This window comes from Acinonyx jubatus, chromosome A2, assembly GCF_027475565.1.
Source record: "Acinonyx jubatus isolate Ajub_Pintada_27869175 chromosome A2, VMU_Ajub_asm_v1.0, whole genome shotgun sequence".
Taxonomy (NCBI): Eukaryota; Metazoa; Chordata; class Mammalia; order Carnivora; family Felidae; genus Acinonyx; species Acinonyx jubatus.
Window position 1 is genome coordinate 140,438,785 of NC_069383.1, and position 23,206 is coordinate 140,461,990.

Consider the following 23,206-nt stretch of genomic DNA (forward strand, 5'->3'; position numbering starts at 1 on the left):
TTACTATGTAATGTGGCTAAGCAGGATAATTTCTTCCCCTTTGTTTATAAGCTCTTGATTACTTTTTAATTATGTTTATGGTAACCTTTTTGGAGGCAGACTGCATAAAGGCCTTAAGAGAAGAGCATAGTAACTTCCCACTAAAATTATGTAACCCATCATGTTCTCCTATTAACAAATGTACTTCTAGTGTTATAAACGTGGAATGAATTATAACAAAATGAAACCTTAAAAATTTGAGCTACTTTTTGTATACATGTAAACCCAATTAAATGGGGATTTCCAATACTGTTTGAATAAAACCTTGTAGAAGCTTGAATTATTCAACTTGGCACAAAATTCTCTGCTAGGTTTCAAAACCAGTATTATACAATTTCTGTGGCACTGGTACTAATTAAGGAAGTAGTCAAAGGTGCCTTCCTTGAGAAAAAGGTATATAGTATTTTGCTAATGGTAACAATTTAGTAACTGTATTTATTTTATTATTATTATTATTTTTTAAAGGAACAGTGTTAATTTATTGGAAGGGTGTAAGCTGGACCTACATTGCCAATGTTGAGTTGATAGTAGAGAGCTGGGTCTCTCTCTTTTTTTTTTTTAAGGTTTATTTATTTTTTTACTTTCTATAATTTATTTATTTATTATAATTTACATCCAAATTAGTTAGCACATGGTGCAACAATGATTTCAGGAGTAGATTCCTTAATGCCCCTTGCCCATTTAGCCCATCCTCCTCCCACAACCCCTCCAGTAACCCTCTGTTCTCTATATTTAAGAGTCTCTTATGTTTTGTTCCTCTCCCTGTTTTTAATTATTTTTGCTTCCCTTCCCTTATGTTCATCTATTTTGTCTCTTAAAGTCCTCAGATGAGTGAAGTCATATGCTGTCTTTCTCTAATTTCACTTGGCATAATACCGTCTAGTTCCATCCACGTAGCTGTGAATGGCAAGATTTCATTCTTTTTGATTGCCAAGTAATACTCCATTGTGTATATATGTACCACATCTTCATTATCCATTCTTCCATCGATGGACATATGGGCTCTTTCCATACTTTGGCTATTGTTGACTGCACTGCTATAAACATTGGAGTACATGTGCCCCTTCAAAACAGTATACCTGTATCCCTTGGATAAATACCTAGTAGTGCAGTTGCTGGGTCATAGGGTAGTTCTATTTTTAATTTTTTGAGGGAACTCCATACTGTTTTCCAGAGTGGCTGCACCAGTTTGCATTCTTACCAGCAGTGCCAAAGAGATCCTCTTTCTTCACATCCTCACCAACATCTGTTGTTGCCTGAGTTGTTAATGTTAGCCATTCTGACAGGTGTGAGGTGGTATCTCATTGTGGTTTTGATTTGTATTTCCCTGATGATGAGTGATGCTGAGCATTTTTTCATGTGTCGGTTGGCCATCTGAATGTCTTCCTTGGAGAAGTGTCTATTCATGTCTTTTGCCCATTTCTTCACTGGATTATTTGTTATTTGCGTGTTGAGTTTGATAAGTTCTTTATAGATTTTGGGTACTAACCCTTTATCTGATATGTTGTTTGCAAATATCTTCTCCCATTCCGTTGGTTGCCTCTTAGTTTTGCTGATTGTTTCCTTTGCTCTGCAGAAGCTTTTTATTTTGATGAGGTCCCAATAGTTCATTTTTGCTTTTGTTTCCCTTGCCTCCGGAGATGTGTTGAGTAAGAAGTTGCTGCGGCCGAGGTCAAAGAGGTTTTTGCCTGCTTTCTCCTTAAGGATTTTGATGGCTTCCTGTCTTACATTGAGGTCTTTCATCCACTTTGAGCTTATTTTTGTGTATGGTGTAAGAAAGTGGTCCAGGTTCACTTTTTTCTGCATGTCGCTGTCCTGTTTTCCCAGCACCATTTGCTGAAGAGACTGTCTTTATTCCATTGGATATTCTTCCTGGTTTGTCAAAGATTAGTTGGCCATACCTTTGTGGGTCCATTTCTGGGTTCTCTGTTCTTTTCCATTGATCTGAGTGTCTGTTTTTGTGCCAGTACCATACTGTCTTGATGATTAAATCTTTGTAATATATCCTGAAGTCCAGGATTGTGATCCTCCAGCTTTGGTTTTCTTTTTCAAGATTGCTTTGGCTGTTCGAGGTCTTTTCTGGTTCCATACAAATTTTAGGATTGTTTGTTCTAGCTCTGTGAATAATGCTGGTGTTATCTTAATAGGTATTACATTGAATATGTAGATTGCTTCGGGTAGTATTGACACTTTAACATTTGTTCTTCCTATCCAGGAGTATGGAATATTTTTCCTTTTTTTTTTTTTTGTGTCCTCTTCAAGTTCTTTCATAAGCTTTCTATAAGCTTTCATAAGCTTTCATAAGTTTTCAGTGTATAGATTTTTCACCTCTTTGGTTAGATTTATTCCTAGATATTTTATGGTTTTGGATGCAATTGTAAAGGGGATCAATTCCTTGATTTCTTTCTGTCGCTTCATTATTGGTGTATAGGAATGCAACTGATTTCTGTGCATTGATTTTATATCCTGTGACTTTGCTGAATTCATGGATCAGTTCTAGCATTTTTTGGTGGAATCTTTTGGGTTTTCCATATAGAGTATCATATCATCTGCAAAGAGTGAAAGTTTGACCTCCTCCTGGCTGATTTGGATGCCTTTTATTTCTTTGTGTTGTCTAATTGCTGAAGCTAAGACTTCCAATAATATGTTGAATAACAGTGGCAAGAGTGGATACCCTGTCTTGTTCCCGACCTTAGGGAGAAAGCCTGAAAATATTTTTAAATAATGTTATGATGTGTTACTTTTAAAGACTTCTTTTGGTATACACAGGTGTGTGTTTTTTTTAATTTTTTAAGTTTATGTATTTATTTTGAGAGAGAGAGAGCAAGAGAGAGCAGAGAGGGCCAGAGAGAGAAAGGAGAGAGAGAGAGAATCTCAAGCAGGCTCTGCACTGTCAGCATGGAGCCCGACGCAGCGCTCTGATCCCACTAACTGTGAGATCATGACCTGAGCAGAGATCAACAGTCGGCCTCTTAACCCACTGAGCCACCAGGTGCCCCTACACAGGTATATTTGAACTATTGTTTAATAATATTATTTTATGAACTGTGCCTTTGGGGATATACCTAAATCTAAATAGATATGTTAGACTCAAGCAATAACAGTTCAAATCATACTATTTACAAATATTAGTCTTATACTGAAATCCTTAGAAGCCTTAAGAAATAGAGGAAAGAGGGGCGCCTGGGTAGCACAGTCGGTTAAGCGTCCGACTTCAGCCAGGTCACGATCTCGCAGTCCGTGAGTTCGAGCCCCGCGTCAGGCTCTGGGCTGATGGCTCAGAGCCTGGAGCCTGTTTCTGATTCTGTGTCTCCCTCTCTCTCTGCCCCTCCCCCGTTCATGCTCTGTCTCTCTCTGTCCCAAAAATAAATAAACATTGAAAAAAAAATTAAAAAAAGGAATAGAGGAAAGAGTAAATAGCTTTACCTTGGCAGTCAGATTTTAGTGTTCTTAGGCAGAACAGACTATTTAAGCCTCAAATTCTTTGTTTGCTGAGAGATTAAACAGTTCCTGACTCATGGCACTCTGTAAATGTCATAGTCACCTGCCATTTCACTGGTGTCATCTCTGATTTAATGATAATTTAGAACACAGCAGTCACCAGAGTCTTAACTTTGAGAAGATACAGAGTTTTTTAAAATCTTAATTTAATATTGATATTTATTTTCATGGTTTTGTCCTATTAATCTAGACTATTTGATTAACTGTAATATTGTTGACTACTGTTTATTGTCTTTTTCCAATGAAAAAGTCTCCTTGTTGGGGCTTTAAGTAGAGGAACTTTTGCATAAAATTATTGGTAAAGTAGCGTGAATTGATAATGCCTGTTTAACTTTTTAAGACACTGCCAAAGTGTTTTCCAAAGTGGCCCACCATTTTACATTAAGAAAATTTTTTTTAAGTTTATTTATTTGTTTTTAAGTTGCAGTTAATGTTCAGTGTACTGTTAGTTTTGGGTGTACAATATCGTGATTCAACACCAACACCTGGTGCTCATCACAAGTGTACTCTTTAATACCCACCACCTATTTCACTCATTCCCCAACCCACCTCCCCTCGCGTACCATCGGTATATTCTCTATAGTTAAGAGTCCGTTTGTTGGTTTGCCTCTCTCTCTTTTTTCCCTGTGCTCATTTGTTTTGTTTCTTAAAGTCCACATATGAATGAAATCATATGGTATTTGTCTTTCTCTGACTGACTTATTTCGCTTAGCACAGTACTCTCTACCCACAGCGTGGGCCTTGAACCCACAACCCCAAGATCAAGAGCCACAGACTCTTCTAAGCCAGCCAGGTGCCCCTCATTTTACATTCTCACCAACAGTGTATGAGGGTTCCTGTTTCTTCATATCCCTCCCAGGAGTTGATACTGTCTTTTTTAATATAACCATTTAGTGGGTTTGAAATGGTGGTTTTCATTTGCTTTGCCCTCGTGAATAATTGATGTTGAGCATCTTTTTATTTTTTTTAAGTTTATTTATTTTGAGAGAGAGACAGCACAAGTGGGGTAGGGAGAGAGAGAGGGGGAGAGTAAATTCCAAGCAGGCTCCACATCACTAGCACAGGGCCCCACATGAGGTTCAATCTCATGAACTATGAGATCACGACCTGGCCCAAGATCAAGAGTCAGATGCTTAACTGACTAAGCCACCCAGTCGTGCTGAGCATCTTTTCATCTACTTATTAGTTGTTCATATATATCTTCTTGGATGAAATGATTTTTTTTTTTCAACGTTTATTTCTTTTTTGGGACAGAGAGAGACAGAGCATGAACGGGGGAGGGGCAGAGAGAGAGGGAGACACAGAATCGGAAACAGGCTCCAGGCTCTGAGCCATCAGCCCAGAGCCTGACGCGGGGCTCGAACTCATGAACCGCGAGATCATGACCTGAGCCGAAGTCGGACGCTTAACCGACTGAGCCACCCAGGTGCCCCTGAAATGTTGATTTAAATCTTTTGCCAATTTTTCATTAGGTTACTTGTCTTATTTAGTTGTAGAGATCTTTATGTAATTTGGACACAAGTCTGTTTTTAGATATATGATTTACAGATATTTTATCACAGTATTTGGCTTCTTTTTTTTGTTTTCTTAATGGTATCTTTGAAGTGTGAAAGTGTTTTTCCCCACAAGTTTTATTGAGATATAATTGACAAACAGCACTGTGTAAGTTTAGGGTATACAGCATAATGACTTGACTTACATATATTGTCAAATGATTACCACAATAAGTTTAGTTAATATCTATCACTTCATACAGATACCAGAAAATAAAGGAAAACAGTGTTGTTTTTTGTAAGAGAACTCTTGGGATTTACCCTCTTAACAATTTTCAAATATACTGTACAACAGTGTTAATGAGAGTCATCATGTTATGCACTGAATCCCCAATACTTAATTTATCTTATAAAAGTTTCTACCTTTTGACCACTTTCATCCATTTCTCCTACTCCTAACCTCTGATAACCACAAACATGTGTTAATTTTGGTGAAGTCTAGCCTATCAGTTTTTTTCTTTTATGGATTGACCTTTTGATGTTGTGTCTAAGGACTCATTGCCCAACCCAAGGTCACAAAGATTTTCTATGTTTTTTTCTAAAAGTTTTATTATGTTACCACCTACATTTAAGTCTATGAACCACTTTAGTTATTCTTTGTGTATGATGTGGGTTAAGAGTCCAAAATAATCTTTTGTGCATGTTGACAACTCATTTGCTCTAGCACTATTTATTAAAGACTGTCTTTTTTCTATTGAATTGCCTTGGTAATACAGTGTCTTGATTACTGTAGGTTTTTTTTTTTTATGTTTATTTATTTTGAGAGCAAGCATATGCAAGTGTGCACAAGTCAGGCAGAGAGAGAAGGAGAGAGAAGGAAAGAGAGAATCCCAAGCAGACTCTGTGCTGTCAGAGGCCCAATGCAGGGCTCTATCCCACGAACCGCGAGGTCATGACCTGAGCTGAAATCAAGAGTTGGATGCTTAACCAACTGAGCACCCAGTTGCCCCTACTGTAGTTTTATAGCAGGTTTTGATATCAGGAAGTATAAGTCTTTTTTTGTTTGTTTAAAGTTTATTTATTTATTTATTTTGAGAGAGAGAGTTGGATGCTTAACCAACGTAACCACCCAGGTGCCCCTCTAATTTTGTTCTTCTTATCCAAAGTTGTTTTGGCTATTCTTTGGTCTTTTGCATTTCTATATAATTTTAGGATCACTTTGTCAGTTTCTGCGGACAGCTAGCTGGGATTTTGATAGGGATTATGTTAATTTGCAGTTAGTTTGGGGTTTTTTGTGTGTCTTCCAATCCAGGACTTGGGACATCTCTCCATTGTTTAGTCTTTAATTTTTCTCACAGCAAGGTTTTGTAGTTTTCAACATACAGGTCTAATTATGATGTTAGATGTAGTTTTTCATAGATGTCATTCATTAGATTGACAAGTGCCTTTCAATTCCTAGTTTGTTGAGAATGGTTATCATGAATTGGTGTTAAATTTTGTTAAATGCTTTTCCTGTATCTATGGAGATTGTCATGTGGTTTTTGTTCGTTATTAATATGGCATATTAATTGCATTTTCGATGTTAAACCAACCTTAACATTCCTTGGACAAAGCCCATTTGGTTATGGTATATAGTCCTTTTTTCTGTTGATAGATTTGATTTGTTTACATTTTTGTTGAGGATTTTTACATCTATAGTCATGAGGGATAGCAGTCTGTAGTTTTCTTTTCTTGCGATATCTTGCCAGCTAATATTCTTGCTACTCTGAGAATCCTCTTCAGGCAAGTGAAGTCACCATTTTTTTTAATTAAAAAAAATTTTTTTAATGTTTGTTTTTGAGACAGAGAGAGCGAGTGAGGGAGGGGCAGAGAGAAAGGGAGGGAGACGAAGATCCAAAGCAGGCTCTGTGCTGAGAGCAGAGAGCCTGATGCAAGGCTCAAACTCACAAACCGTGAGATCATGACATGAGCCGAAGTCAGATGCTTTAACCGACTGAGTCACCCTGGCACCCCTCAAGTTAACCATTTAAAAGCAAGACCTAGGACCAGGGTGCCTGGGTGGCTCAGTTGGTTAAGCATCCCACGTCAGCTCAGGTCACGATCTCGCAGATTGTGAGTTCAAGCCCCACATTGGGCTCTGTGCCCTCAGCCAAGAGCCTGGAACCTGCTTCTGATTCTGTCTCCCTCTCTCTCTGCGCCACCCCCCCCCCCCTTCTGTCTCTCTCAAAACTAAATAAACATTAAAAAAAATTGGGCACCTGGGTGGCTCAGTTGGTTAAGTATCCGACTTTGGATCAGTTCATGATCTCACAGTTCGTGAGTTCAAGCCCCACATCGGGCTCTATGCTGACAGCTCAGAGCCTGGAGCCTGCTTCAGATTCTGTGTCTCCTTCTCTATCTCTGCCCCTCCCCTGCTCATGCTCTGTTTCTGTCAAAAATAAGTAAACATTTAAAAAAAATTTAAAAAACATATTAACTTCTAAAAAAACTAAAATAAATAAAAATAAAAGTAAGACCTAGGGCCACGGTAGGGGAGGGGACAATTCTTGAATTTATTTTTCAAAGTGGGGATGAGGGCAGGTATGGAATATTAGACTTTATTTTAAGCAGCCTACTTTAGAGAAGAGCTGATGTATTCTTTCTCATTATTTCTATCATGAGCTTATTTGGACCACTTTCTGTCGATAAGAATTTGACTACTCAGGTATTTCATATAAGTGGAATTTTACTTTACTTGTCCTTTTGTGACTGGCTTATTTCACTTAGCAAAATGTCTTCAAGGTTCATTCATGTTGTAGCATGTGTCAGAATTTACTTCTTTAAGACCAAATAATATTCCATTGTATATATATATACCACATTTTGTTTATCCATTTATCTGTCAGTGGACACTTAAGTTACTTCTACTTTTGAGTTATTGCAAGCAATACTTCTATGAACATAGATGTACAAATATCTCTTTGAGTCTCTACTTTTAACTTCTTTTGAGTATAAACACAAAGTGGGTTTGTTGGACCATGTAGCCATGTGTGTTTAATTTTTTTGAGAAACTGCCATTTTTTTTTTTTTTTTTTTACTTTCCATTCTTACCAATAATGCACAAAGGTGTCAATTTCTCCACATCCTTGCCAACACTTGTTATTTTTTGATGGTAGCCATCCTAATGGGAGTGAGGTGGTATCTTATTGTGGTTCTGATTTGCATTTCCCTAGTGATTAGTAATGTTGAGCACCTTTTCATGCGTTTACCGGCTAACCGTTATCTTCCTTGGAGAATTATCTTTTCAAGTTCTTAGCCTGATTTTTAATCAGGTTGCTGTGTTGTTGTTGAGTTGTAGTTCTTTATATATTCTGGATACCAATCCATTATCAGATAAATGCTTTTTAAATGTTTTCTCCTTTCTGTGATTTGCCTTGTCATTCTTTCATTTATAGTGTCCTTTGATGCACAAAAGTTTTAAATTTTGATGGAGTCCAGTTTATCTGTATGTTCTTTTATTGCCCTTGCTTTTGGTATCATATTCATGAAAATCCATTTATCTTTTAATTTATGAGTGTTGGGTATATATATTGGGGCATTTTTCTGCTCATTGATATGAAGACCAGGACCACTGCATATGCTGCACAAGTTATGAAACACACTATCTGAAAGGGTCAGTAAAACTGCAGAAAAACTTTTATTTTGCAGGGAAGGCACAGCAAAACTGAGACAGCTTTACCAGAAACATACATTTAGTTTTAACCCTATAGAGGGATCATTTCTCCTGATGCAAAAGGATTATTTCTTCTGGTTTATACCTAGTTTTAGTTCACCTAAATCCTGTCAAATAGAGAAATGTAATGTTAAGGTGGTGGTACTTAACAAATATTCCTCAAAGAGAAAGTAATTCTATTAGTGTATATTGGATCAGGTTATAAACTGATGATTTCTAAGCAGACATTAGGTGTGGTGATTTCACTAACAGTAAAATATTTGGTCTAAAGATTCTCATGCCAATATACAGAGGTGCAGCGTTGATGACTATTAATTTAGTAATGTTAAACCCCTCTCTAATGTGCATTGTATATATCAGATACTGAATAGGTATTTTTAATTAAAATAAATATCTGTGGGGCGCCTGGGTGGCTCAGTCGGTTGAGCGTCTGACTTCGGCTCAGGTCATGATCTCGCGATCTGTGAGTCTGAGCCCCGCGTCGGGCTCTGTGCTGACAGCTCAGAGCCTGGAGCCTGCTTTGGGTTCTGTGTCTCTCTCTCTCTCTGCCCCTCCCCAACTCATGCTCTGTCTCTCTCTCTCTCTCTCTCTCTGTCAAAAATAAAAAAAACTTTAAAAATAAATAAATGTCTGTAATTATAGGACTTTAATTCATTTTCAGACACTTTTTTTCCCAAAGCCATCTGACAAATATCCATTAAAAAAAAATTTTTTTTTTTTTGTAAAGGCAATGTATCTTCATGATGAATGTTCTTTTCATCTATTACATACTACAGTGTAAGAATTATGGTGGCTAGGGTTAGAGATCAGTATGCATCTTACACCTGATGAGGTCCAGTGAATCAGAGGGGAATCGTGTGAGTGAAGATTGCTGCATGGGTTTATTTTTGTCTTTTACCTTTTTAAAAAAATGGATAAGGATGCTACCTATCTTCATTATTAGCCGGAATGTACTGAATATAAAGAATGTACAAAACCTGATGCTGAACTTTTCTCCCCCTCTGATACTCAGTTCTTTTTGCACAGTGAGTTTCAGGAAATAATATGTTAATAAATAGTGTTGGTGAATAGAGGAATTGCAAGTACTTTGTGAATTAGAGCAGAAAGAAATAGAAAATAAGTACAGAAATACTTAGACTTAGTCAAACCATTGTGGTTTTATACATGCTATTCTTTGGATTCTTGGGGTCAGAGGCAGATAAATGACTTGAAAGTAGTTATCTGTATAGTTGAATAGTATTCTGCACTTACTAAGGGGAAAAAAGTTTTACAGATCTTGTGGTGAGAAGCTACTCTGAACTCTGGAAAGCACAACCACAAGATTCAAGATGAGAGACATTCTCATAAGAATTAGTACATGGGAATAGATAAAATATGTTGACAAAGTAAAAACTATGGGCTAATGAATCAAAAATATTCTGGAAACCTGGGCATTTCTGGACAGTGCTGTTCTCTCAGGCTGTCCCCATAGCCTCTTGTTTTACCTTCTCCACGGAGCTCCAGTAGCTCCCTCTCTTCTCTTTCCTTGCTGCACGTGTCTTGCTTCAGGTTCTGTTTCTACCCAGGAGCAGTACTCCACAATGCTTCTATTTTATCCTATAGGCTTTTCTCTTCCACCTCAAACTCCTTTGTGCAACACAGCAGCCCTGCTCAGGAGTTCTGTCCATCTGTGGCTCAGATCTGCAGTGTGGCTTACATTATCACCACCTGGTGTCAGGGAGTATGTTAAGTGCAGATTTGATCCTGTTAGCTCATTGTCCCTAACCACCATCCCCCGTGCCCATGCTTTCAATCTCTCAGTCACCTTAGATGTCAGACATCTTTATAGTTCCTCTTGATCTGACCTTTGAATACCTCTCTAGCTTTATCTCTTGCCCTTCTTAGCATACTCTCCATTCCTACCTTTGTAGTGTAGTGGATAAGAGTGATGGCTCAGGGGGTTAGACTGCTTTATTTCATATCCTGGTTCAAGCATGTTATCTGTGTGTCCTTGGACAAGTTGTTCCTCTAGAGCTAACAACCTGTCTAAATGGGACATTGACCAATGAGGGTGGATAATGGCAATAAAGAGCCAGTGTTGGTGGCCTACCAAGTTTGTTTTATCCATGCCTTAGTTTTTTCATCTGTGAAATGGGCATGATAAAATATACTTCTTTGTGAAGGTTAAATGTGATCATTCGTACAGTATTCAGAGCCCAGGACTGGCACAGATAAGATTGAGTAAATGGTGGCTATTACTATCCTTACCATATGTATAACTCTTTAGGCAACATGCTCTTTATGCTTCTGGACTTAACTCTACCTAAAAAGGTCTTTTTCCCTTGGATAACTTTTTATTTCTCTTATAAGACTGCTTACATATCACTTCCTTTAGGAAACCTCGATAATTTTTTCGCTCCTGTTTGGCCAAAACACTCTTTTGTGTTTCCGTCGTATCTTGTTCATAATTTCATCCAAGTGTATATCCTTTCGTATTGTCATGTATGTCGATTTGTCTTACTTTGCCATTAGATTGTGAATATTTGATGCCAGGAACTAGTTGTTTTATTTTTTATTTCCAGTATCTTGGTTTACTGACATTTACTGAATCAATGAAAAAAAATTAGCCTGTGTATCCATGATATTGACTTCTATAACAAGGGTCTGTTTAAAGTTATTATTGGGACAATTGATAAAATTAGAGTATCACCTTTATCATACTGCAGCTTTTCTGTAAAATTGAAATTATTTCAAAGTAGAGAGTTTATAGAATACCTGTTTTAGCATAGTACGTGGTCTAAAAATTCTTTAATGATATAACATTACAAGCGAAAATGCTCTGTGTTCCTGTAATTTCAACCCCAGAGATAACTTTAGATAGCAGTTTGATGTACATAACAATGTAAACAAAAATATTGTGTCAATTTAGAGCCTTGAATTAGATAATCTCTAGGTTGTCTTTCAGTTTTTAGGTCTTCTTACTCTTAGGCAGAGAGGAGGACAGAGAAAGGAAAAGAAAAAGTCTGATAAGTCTAGTGTGCTGTTGATGCTTCTAAGTGCTTAACTTGAGGCATTTTTCTGCTGATGAGAGGGTTATTTAGATTGCAGCTTCCCTTGACCCCAAAACCAGAACCACAGCATATGCTGTGCAAGTTGTCACAGCAGTCATGCTCAGGAGTCCTGTCCATCTGTGCCTCAGACCTGTGGTTGTGGCATACACTGTCACCACCTGGTGGCAGTGTAAGTTTCTACAGTGCAAAAACAATTTGGGGAGGTGTCTGAAAAACACTTTTGAATACTATATCTGCATACTAACTGAGGAGTTCCTTATAATTCCATTTACTCTTCAAGGGGTATTTTATTAATATTTGCCACATAGATTTTCAATTTCATGTATTTGGCACAAAGATTATAAGTTGAGTGACAAAAGGAAAAATTTTGAGTAATGATAGATATTAATGAAAGATCAAATACCCATTTTATATAATTTACACACATTGTTTCTGTAATACTATAATAATCCCACATTCCCTTTATACAGTTTTAAAGTACCAGGAATAAACTCTTCAATACTATTTGATGTTAAGAATACTTCATGGGGTGCCTGGGTGGCTCAGTCAGTTGAGTGAGCATCTGACTCTTGATTTCGACTCAGGTCATGATTCTGGGGTCATGAGATCAAGCCCTGTGTTGGGCTCTGTGCTGAGCTTGGAGCCTGCTTAAGGTTCTCTCTTTCTTTCCCTCTGCCCCTCTCCTCTGCTTGCTAACTCTCTTAAAAATAAATAAATAATAAAATAAAACTCTAAAGAATGCTTTAGCTACAAGATCCCTAAGTAATAAACAGACAATTCTTAATCTGATAAAATTCCAGTTTTATAATGTGTAAAACTTGAATAGTGTAAGAATCTTTATGATGTTTCCTTCAGGTGAAATTCCTAAGCAGGTTAAAGTGAAAAAATTGAAGAACCTAAAGACTCTGGATTCTAAACCTGGTATTAATTTTTATTTTTTTTTAATTATTTTTAAATATATACTTAAATGAGTACCTGGGTCTTACTGTTCACCTTATTTTCTTTCATTTACTTCCTAGGAGTTTATACTTCTTATAAGCCATATCTAAATAGAGATGAAGAGATCATAAAACAATTACAGAAGGTAATTACTTGCTCATATTATTAATTTAAATTTCCTTGTTCAGGTATGCAATATCCAGTTAGGCAGCATGTGCGTTAGGTATAATGATATGAAATGAGGTCTTTCTTTTGAACCAAAGCTTCATAAAAATCAGGAGACTAAAGCAAGCAAAAGTTATGGGCTTGAAATGTGGGGCTGCAGTTACCAGACAGTGCCAGTCTTTCTAGAAACTTGGGAGTTACAGTGAAAAAGTAATGTACTCTTCTTCCATGAGGTAGTTTAGCACCTAACAGGAGATAGTTACCATTTTTTTGGGAAATGTAAATAATACTAATACAGCAAGTATGAAGTAAAGACCATTCATTGTAAACTGATACTTTTAAGTACAGGATGAACATGTGATATTTTACTGTAAGGATTTTTTTCCACAGGATATTGCACAATGAACTTTAGGTTAAATTACTTCAAGGTGAAGTTCTGGTTTTGTTTTTTTTTTACTCAAGTAAAATACATATTTACATATCAGTCGAGCTACTATAATTATCCACTGTTTTATATTCCCTTATACTAGAATGTATGTTCTCATTGCTTTTTCTTTTAAGGGCGTACAACAGAAACGTCCTTCTGAGGCTCAAAGTGTTATTCTCCGTCGCTATTTTTTGGAACTGACACAAAGTTTCATCATTCCATTAGTAAGTTAACATATATATTTGTTTAATGATTTGTTGAAGGCTATATGCATGTTTTTCCCATTCACAAAAACCTTAAGTTGTTTGGCTTGCTCATGTGTTTGGTGATTAAAAATAGAGTGATTTGCAGGAGACCTGGACTCTGTTCTAATATTAACATTGTGACTTTGGCAAGTCACTTCCTTTCACTGACACTCATTTTCTTTTACTGTAAAAGTGACTAATTCCACTTTTCCTAAATATCTTTCAGGGTTGTTGTGAATCTTAAATGAGATAATTGTGAAATGTTATATGATTATTGCATTTGCACCTTAAAAGAAAGTTAACCTGGGGTTTCTTTCTCTGATATTATTTTCTTGAGCACAGTTTGGTATGATATCCATGAGACTGGTAGCTCCATGATGACAGGGGCCTTGTCTGTCTTGTTCATTATCTTTTCCTCAGTCTGGCATCAGATAGCACTCAATATGGAATAAATGGCTAGATGATATGGGTATTCTATGAAATTTAGTGGAATAACATATTAAAATACTAAAAGATGATTCACAGTATCTGACAGTACTATAATGTGGTCCTAGTCTGGATACTGCATCAGAGAGAGATTCCATGTAGTTACTAACATAATCTATCTGTGAATATTATATGGGAGCAACATGGAGATCTTTGCTATTACATTTTGAGATGAAATAGTCTTTCTTGTTCTATGCGTGTTAATTAATTTTGTTCCATTTAAATCTGTCTGTCTAAGTAAATGAACTTTACTGCAGTCCTTAAAGGCATGGGCTAAAGTCAATACACCCGAATTTAGGTTCAGGCTCTGTGACCATGAGCAGGTTATTCAGCCTTTCAAAACCTGTTTTCCAGTAATTACTGCCACATGGGATGTTTGCAAGGATTAAAAGAGATCATGCATGTAAAATGTTGAGTACATTTTCTGGCACATACTCCCCCATTAAGGCTAATGATTATGCAGACCCTTGGATTATCTAAGATTTAGTTAAATTCTTACTGAAAGTCTGACTTCTCAATTCAATCTAAGTTTTGTTATGTCTGTCATGGGCTGTGATGGCACTGCTGCTGTCCATTGAAAGAGCACATAATGGAAAACTTAGAAACCCATTTCTTTCAGGTCGGTCTGTTTAAATGGTTTTGAAGACTCTCTAGGTAAGAATGCCTAACTTTGATGAATTTTTTTATTGGTTTTAGGAAAGATATGTGGCAAGCTTGATGCCTTTGCAGAAAAGCATCTCTCCATGGAAGGTATAACTTATTCAGTTAAATTCCTATTTGAGTTCTCTAACTGTAATTAACTTTTGTGAATATATCTATTTCTGATTTTTAAATCAGTATGTCCTAATTTCTAGAGTCCACCCCAATTAAGACAATTCCTTCCAGAAGAATTTATGAAAACACTTGAGAAAACAGGACCTCAGCTGACCTCTAGAATAAAAGGCGATTGGATTGGACTTTACCGGTTGGTCATTTTTTTTTTCTTCTTTTTCACCCATCTGTAGAGCCTTATTTAAAAACAAAACAGGGGTGCCTGGGTGGCTCAGTCGGTTAAGTGTCCGACTTCAGCTCAGGTCATGATCTCGTGGTTTGTGAGTCCGAGCCCTGCGTCGGGCTCTGTGCTAACAGCTCGGAGCCTGGAGCCTGCTTCGGATTCTGTGTCTCCCTGTCTCTCTGCCCCTCCCCTGCTCATACTCTGTCCCTCTCTGTCTCTCAAAAATAAATAAATGTTAAAAAATAAATAAATAAAATTAAAATAAAAACAAAACAAAGGAGCACCTGAGGTGGCTCAGTCGGTTAAGCATCTGACTCTTGATTTAAGCTCAGGTCATGATCTCATGGTTCATGGGATCGAGCTCTGCTGTCAGCACAGAGCCTACTTGGGATTCTCTCTATCCCTTGCTGTCTGCCCCTTCTCTGCTGCATGCACTTTCTTTCTCTCTCTCTCTCTCTCTCTCTTTCTCTCTCTTTCTCTCTCTTTCTCTCTCTCTCTCTCTCAAAATAAATAAGCATTAAAAAAATAAAAACAAAAAACTGGCTTTAAACTTATATTTAAAAAAAAAAATTCCATTGTTTCAGTTATCCAAGCTGTAGTTTAGGAAAGGTATTGAGGAGAACAAGTAAGTCATAATCAAACTTTGCATTTTTAAAATTTGTTTTTTTAGGCATTTTCTAAAATCTCCGAATTTTGATGGTTGGTTCAAGACCCGGCGGAAGGAAATGACCCAGAAATTGGAGGCACTCCATTTAGAAGTTCTTTGTGAAGAGGTTAGAAGACAGTATGTTTGTGTGATGATTAACAATTATTGAAAATAAAGATAACATTATCCTTAGAAGCTGGGAGATTATACCCATATCCACTACTTTGTAAATAATAATAACAACTAACTTTTCTGGATCATGTGCTATGTGCCAAGGACTGTATAGGTGTTTTATATGAATAATGTCTTTTAGTCCACACAATAATTAATTGAAGTGGGTGTGTTATGATCTTCATTATGAGATCCCCAAAGATTATAAGTTAAGTGACTTGCTTCAGATCATATCACTGCTAAGTGGTGGAGTCAGCAGTGAGCTAGAGTCCACTTGCACTGACCCACAGGAGCTGACTGTGTACATCTCTTCCCAGCTTTGCATTCGGTGATCTCAGGTTGGTAGATTGAAACTGGCTATAGTGGGAGTATTACACCACACTGGCAAACGCTACAAACCAGAGACTTTTCCTGGAGAACTGGTGGTTAAATATTTACCAGCATGCCACTGGATAGAATCAAGATTCAGATCTGAGCACCTTTATTAACAATTTTTTATTTTTATTATTAACAATTTTTTCCTGTATTTTGACTGTTTATAATCTATAATTTGTTACCAGACTATTTTAAATTAAGCTACTTGTGAAAATATAAAGGATAGCCTAATTTTTATTTAGCTTGAGGTGGGCTAGTCTTGGAGTGAACTCCCAGTGACTGTGGTTGAGAGAAGGAATACAATGAAGACAACTACAGAGAAGCCCAGGAGGAACTTATTTGTAGATATAAAGCTTATATCCAGTAATATATTCATGTCCACAAGTATCTTAATTTGTTCCTTATAAATTGAAATACGCACTACTTAGTAGGGATGGGCGTTAGTATTATACTTTGAATTGCAGTTTTTTCTTTATTGGTCTAAAAGGGCTATCTCAGACACGAGTTTTATATTTTGTTTTATTTCCAAGTATTAGATAGTTGTTCTAGCTAATGCCAAAAATGATCTAATTAATGTTGTTAGAATATTATCTACAGAATTATTCTTGTACTGTAATGCTGTATCTGATTTATATACTCTGTTCTCCTTTTCCTTCCTATCCTTCCTTGTCAGTAGCCTTGCCTGTTAAAATAGAGCAGTTTGAGAAGTCATTTGGTTATTTGCTGATTTGGGATTTGTTTATTCTTCTAGGACTTACTTCTCTGGACCCAGAAACACACAGAGGTAGAAACAGTTGACCTTGTATTGAAGCTAAAAAACAAGCTGGTACGTAGCCAAAACAGCAAAGATCCATGACAATATTTTTCTCACAGCTGAGGTGATAGTTCATGATACGTTGCCGAAGTAGCTTTTTAAATGAGAGGACTTAAGATTGGTCAATTGATGGTAGATCTGAGTGAAAATACTTGGTCACTCAAACAGATCATAATGGTGCCATATTATTTTTAAAAATATTTATAAGGGGTCTACTGAGCTCTACAAAAAACATCGTCAGGGCGCCTGGGTGGCTCAGTTGGTTAAGCATCCATCCAACTCTTGATTTCCGCTCAGGTCATGATCTCACAATTTCTGAGATCAAGCCCCACATTGGATTCTGTGCTGACAGCATGGAGCCTGCTCGGGATTCTCTCTCTCTCTCTCTCTCTCTCTCTCTCTCTCAATAAATAAGTAAACTTAAGAAAAAAAAAATTGTCATTTATATTTAATACCACATTGTACTTATAGGTATTATCTATTAATTTACATAGAAGTCTTTTATTGAGCCAGCAATATATTGTTTAAATGGCATATTCTTTGCTTTTTTACAGTTTCTATAAATTCTGGTATAAGTTTGAATCTTCCAATCATTAGATCATAAAACTGTTCATTTAGAGAATATAATGTCCTAGTACAGACTCAGAGGATAATTTAAATGCTTCCAAATGTTCCTTATGTAGTTGCAGGCTGATCGAGAACATTTACCTGTGAAACCTGACACTATGGAAAAGTTACGGACACACATAGATGCAATTATCTTAGCGTTGCCAGAGGACCTACAAGGCATACTGCTCAAAACGGGCATGACATGATATTTGCCAGAATTTTCCAGCCGAAAAGGATTGTGCACCATGAAGCATACTGACATTTCAACCTGACGCGCAAAGGAGATGTCTCAGCGTGGAAAATAGCCGTGAATGCTAGCTACAGGGTGGAAAGACTATACTGACTAAACAGACCTTTTTAGTGCATTATTTTTAAAAATGGACATCTGTGGTGGTTCCACTTTAATATTGAAACACCGAGAGGCATTTCTATATTTTTAATCATGTTCTAAAGTGCTCTTATGAGAGACCTGTGGGGCCATCAGTATAAGTGATTCCAAACTGCAGTGCTGGCATTGCAGATATTTTTTTAAATTGGTGCTGCTTTGCCCAATCATGTTAAAACTCAGGGGGATATATAAAAATAACATTCACACTGGCTCTCTTCTTAAGAAGAAGGAAAATACTGAACTGTCCAACTGTAGTTAGAAGTGATTAATGCTTTTGTAGTGCCTTCTGTTGTCCATGTTTCACAAAGCCCAGCTGCTACTCTTGAAGCTTTTTCTTGATTATGATACATAATTTTATAAGGCATTCTTCTGAGTAATCATTGCTTAAAAATACATTTCTTGCCTCCCGTCATGTTTATTGTTAGTGCCCTGGTGGGTGATTTTTTTCAGTGGTCATGTAAGTTTCATTTCAGTATATTCTATACCATTTCAGATTTAATCTTACCACTTTCTCCAAAGGCAAGAAAGCATCTGGCATTAATTATGGAAGGGTTTATTTCCTCTTATCATTTACTGGTTGGACCTGTTTAAGTTAATTAGCTTGTATGTTTTTCAGAGACACTCTAATTGTAAAACTCATAATCAGCTATTTTTTAAACTGAACTATTCTTATTTCAAAGGCATTCATAAACCTTTTATGTTATAGTCATTTGGGTGATTATAAGATTAATTTTCAGCATTATTTGTTTAGTATGGAACTTTTTTCCCCCCAAATTCATATTTCTCTGAACACTTTCCCTACTGTTGTTAGACATGGGGAATTTTGCCTAACTCGCTGTTAGAGCTAGTTTGTTGTTGTTGTTGTTGTTTTGTTTGTTTTTGTTTTGTTTTGTTTAAACTGTGCTACCTTGCCAAAAATAGAAGACTGTGGTTTGGTAGAGTACAGTTGTTTGGTTTGTGTTAGAGTAGGAGTGTCCTCCAGAAGCCACTATTTAAAATAGCCACACATGACATAGCACATATGTAAATAGCTGTGTCTTGAATTACCCTCTAAGTAACCAAATTTAGTTGTTATGTGTTTGTAATAGAAATGACTTCAGAAGCTATCTCTTGTTTTCTGTTAATGCAACTCTTAAGGACACTTCTGACCCAGAAAGCCTCCTTGCGTTTGTAACTGTGGTCTTATACCCAAATGTGCCCTTTTCTCATGGATACAGTCTCTTGAAGCATACCTCAAAGTCATAGAGAGAATATGGCATTTGAAAGAAATCATTTGCCTTGGATCCATATGAGTTATTTTGTGAAACAACATTGTCTTTATGGAAAAGGGGCAACTACTTTTATATGCTAAAGTATTTCATATCTTTCTGGGAAACCTTATTTAGGTATAAATGGTCATCTTATTATTTTTCAAAAAGGGGTATTTTAATAATCTTACAATTTATATACAGTTTGTGACCAGAATTTGGAAGTCCTTAGTGTCATATCAAGGATCTTTTAAATTATACCACTACAGGATGTATCATTTCAAGTTTATTTTGCACAGCTAATGAGTAACAAAGGATGCCAAGTAGCACAATAACAGTATCTTCATATTTAAAACGTAACACATGTTGAAAACCATTATCATACTTACCTGCTTTATCTATTAATTTCAAATTATGTATTTGTAAAAATAACTTAAAATTGGATTGGGAACCTGAGAAAGACTGACTAGTAACAATTTTTTGTGTGATTTTCAGTGTTGCCTTTTTTTTTTTTTTTTTTTTTTTTGAGGAGACATTGTTAAGATCTAAAACCTACTGTTTAATGTTTATCTCCACCAGCATCAGAAGGAATCACTGCTTTCAGGGTGTTATGTAATGCCTAGTGCCTTCTGTTTTCAGTGGAAAAGAGGTTTTATGAAGGCATTTATGGCCATTACTGAAAAGTGAATTAAAGGCCTTGGATTTTAAAGCACTTGGATATCTTGTGTTATTTCTGAGTAAGGTTGGAATGCTTGAAAAAACACATAATAAATGAAACTTGTGCATTATGAGATTTCTTTTACTTCCTAACTTATTTTTAAAAATTCAAATGAAAACCTTCTTCTGTTTACTATGAGCAAGTGGACAGTCCAGTGTAATAACAGATAATTAAGTGATTTCATATCCTTCGTGGTAGTGTATTGATTTCATGAAATGTTCTGATGAAAAAATTTTAGCTTAGTAATCTACATAGTTATTGTTAGATTCTCCCTTATTTACTACCTTTTTTTTTAACCTTTTCTTTTTTAATCTCAAATTACTTATTTCTTCATCTCCTTTTTTAAAGTATATGATACTATTCTTTGGATTTTAATTTATTAATAAAATATATTGGATGTTATTCTTTTTTGAAGTTACTAGGTAATATCTTGAACATACACTATGAAATATTTCAGTTCATTTAAAAGAAATTCCATTAAAATCTGTCCTTTTGTTTTCATTTGCTCATAACTTAATTCATTTGTTTGTATACAACTGAATTTTACTAACTTTCTCCTTTTAACAGAACTTGGGGAAAAACTTAATTACTAACTTCCCAATATTAGCCTTCTAAAAACAGGTTAGGAAGACAAAAAAGTCTCTAACTATGGATAAATATCTAAATAACAAAATATGTTAACTCGTATTAGTAACTAAATTATCATTAAGAATTTAATATCTTTCCACGTATCCAAGATATAATATTTATATGCCATCTACAACTTGGCTGAATTGTGGTATTTATTATTGTGCCAATAGAAGTTAGTACTTGTTAATAAGATAGAGCTCCTAAATTTTTTTTCAATTACACTTCCCAGTTTGTTTGAAATAGTTAAAGCATGGCAGGAGAATTCAGCTATATCCTGTTCTGCAGGTTTACTTCCACTTTTGAGTACCAGCCTTTCTCTGTTACCCATTACTTGAATGCTGTGCTGTGCCTAATCAAATTAAGATTATTGTTTTCTAATAATCAGAGCTCTCATTCCATTTTACTGGTGTCACCACTCGGCTTTGGTTCTTCTGGTTTTGTTTTTTGTCTTTTGGGTTTGTTTGTTTGTTTGTTTTTGCCTCCCCATTCTCTGTGTCATCATAATATCATTTCTGTTTAGCCAGTAGAAACCTAACCTTCATAGATCCTTCATTTTTTTCCTGTTCCTCATGTTTCCCCATACTAACAAGTATGAATACATTGTAGCATAAATTACTTGTAGAATGATTGAGGTACTTTAGAAAAATAGTTAACTTTACATTCCAGAGTTGTCACACTTGCCATTAAGTGAATAGATTTTTAGACTTCAGTAGGAAACTATTGAAATGATTGATTTTGATCTAATGAAATGGGTAAATATTTTTATAGCCAGAGGCTCTGGTGATAGAACCCAGCAATTTGTGTTTTTAAAAAAACAGCTTTATTGAAGTATAATTGACATATAATAAACTGAAGACTAAAATTTAAAGTGTACAATTTGATAAGTTTTGACATTTGAATACACCCATAAAACCATCACCACAGTTGAGATAGGAACATACCCATCACCTCCCAAAATTCCCTCATGCTCCTTTGCACTCCTTCCTGCCCCTCTCCCCAAACCACTGATGTGTGTTCTGTCACTATATGTTCGTTTGTATTTCTAGAGTTTGATATAAATGGAATTATATAGTATGTACTTCTTTTTTTGATCTGACTTTTTTTTTCTTAACATGTTATTAATACGGTATTTGTCTTCCCTCTGTCAAACCCTGAGCCAACCACTTTCCCCAGCCTGCCTGGTGATTTACAGGAAAAGGAATATACAGAGCAGATGAGACATGGAAGAAAGAACTGGGTGGTGGAGAGGACTCCTTAACATGGTGAAGAGGATGAAAAAGGCTACCATCAGGCAAAAGAGCCCCATGGCCTCTGAGAGGGCAAAGCCCAGAATGACATACGAGAAGAGCTGTTGCTTCGAAGAAAAGTTCCTGACATAACCAGTGATAAGGCTCCCGAACACAGTCCAAATCCCAGCCCCAGAGCCAGCCATCTGGCTGTGGCAGCCGCAACCCCACTGAATTTAGCTGCTGTGTCAATGTCCCTTGAAATGGCACTCATTTAGAATTTATGACTAGGGATAAGTGAGGCTGCCCAGTTCCTGAAGGTCTCATTGGCAGTTTCTCTGGTTGTTTTAGCACTGCTGCAAAAAGTGGTCAACTTAGCAGCTGAGACGTGCTCCTGACTAGTGAAGGGGTCAAGACAAATTTGGTATGCATGTACATTTTCAGAGAGTAAGGGGCTGTGGCAGGAGACCTGCTCCTTGTGCAGAGAGGGATCTAACTTCTTTTACTCAGCATAATTGTTTTGAGATTTGTTCATGTTACATGTATTGATAGTTCATTCCTTTTATTGCTGAGTAGTATTCTATTATATGGCTCTAACAAAAAAGTCTTATCTACTCAACTGTGGATGGACATTTGGGTCATTTCTAGTTTTTGACTATTACAAATAAAGCTGCTATAAACATTCATGTATAAGCATTTTGTATAGACATACATATCCTTTCTTCCTGGGTAAACACCTAGGACTTGAATGATGAGGTGAATGGTTACCTTTTTAAGAAACTGCCAAACTTTTCTGAAGTGGTTGTACCAATTTGTTTCCACCAGCTGTGTATGATTTCCATTCTCTGCACGTCCTACCCAGCACTTAGTATGGCAGCCTTTTTAATTTTAGCCATTCTAATTGGTTTATATTCTTATCTCATTGGGATTTTAATTTGCATTTCCCTGATGATCTATGACATTGAACATCTATCTTTGTTCTTTTTATTCATCTACATACTTTTTTTTTTTCTGGTAAAGTTTCTGCTGAATTCTTTTGCTCTTTTTAAAATGAGTTGTTTAATTTCTAATGGTTGAGTTTTGAGAGTTCTCTCTATATTCTTGATACAAGTTCTTTTTCAGATATATGGTTTGCAAACATTTCCCCTCCCATCCCCCTACTTTGTGACGGGTCTTTCCATTTTCATAGCAACATCTTTTGAAGAAGCAAAAGTTTGTGAATTTCTACACAAAATCTTCATGGGATTTTGATTGCAGTTGTATTAAATCTATAGATAAATTGGTAGAGAAGTGATACCTTAATAATTTTGCCCCGTGATCCATGAACAAAA

General features: G+C 36.2%; 1 protein-coding gene and 1 pseudogene across 4 annotated transcripts in view; one reads left to right on the forward strand and one right to left on the reverse strand.

Moving 5' to 3' along the window:
- Positions 1 to 20,092, forward strand: part of DENND6A (DENN domain containing 6A) — a 63,940-nt gene extending 43,848 nt beyond the window's left edge. For all 4 annotated transcript variants that reach the window (XM_027039053.2, XM_053219191.1, XM_027039052.2 and 1 more), the window contains 8 exons: positions 12,651 to 12,716; positions 12,815 to 12,879; positions 13,461 to 13,550; positions 14,754 to 14,807; positions 14,912 to 15,021; positions 15,722 to 15,824; positions 16,995 to 17,069; positions 17,741 to 20,092. In XM_027039053.2, coding sequence (XP_026894854.1) covers positions 12,651 to 12,716; positions 12,815 to 12,879; positions 13,461 to 13,550; positions 14,754 to 14,807; positions 14,912 to 15,021; positions 15,722 to 15,824; positions 16,995 to 17,069; positions 17,741 to 17,872 — 695 coding nt within the window. In that variant the 3' untranslated portion in view covers positions 17,873 to 20,092. The remainder of the gene's footprint in view (positions 1 to 12,650; positions 12,717 to 12,814; positions 12,880 to 13,460; positions 13,551 to 14,753; positions 14,808 to 14,911; positions 15,022 to 15,721; positions 15,825 to 16,994; positions 17,070 to 17,740) is intronic.
- Positions 20,093 to 21,446: 1,354 nt separating this feature from the next.
- On the reverse strand, positions 21,447 to 22,856 carry LOC106967039 (ATP synthase F(0) complex subunit C2, mitochondrial-like; annotated as a pseudogene).
- Positions 22,857 to 23,206: the final 350 nt, after the last annotated feature.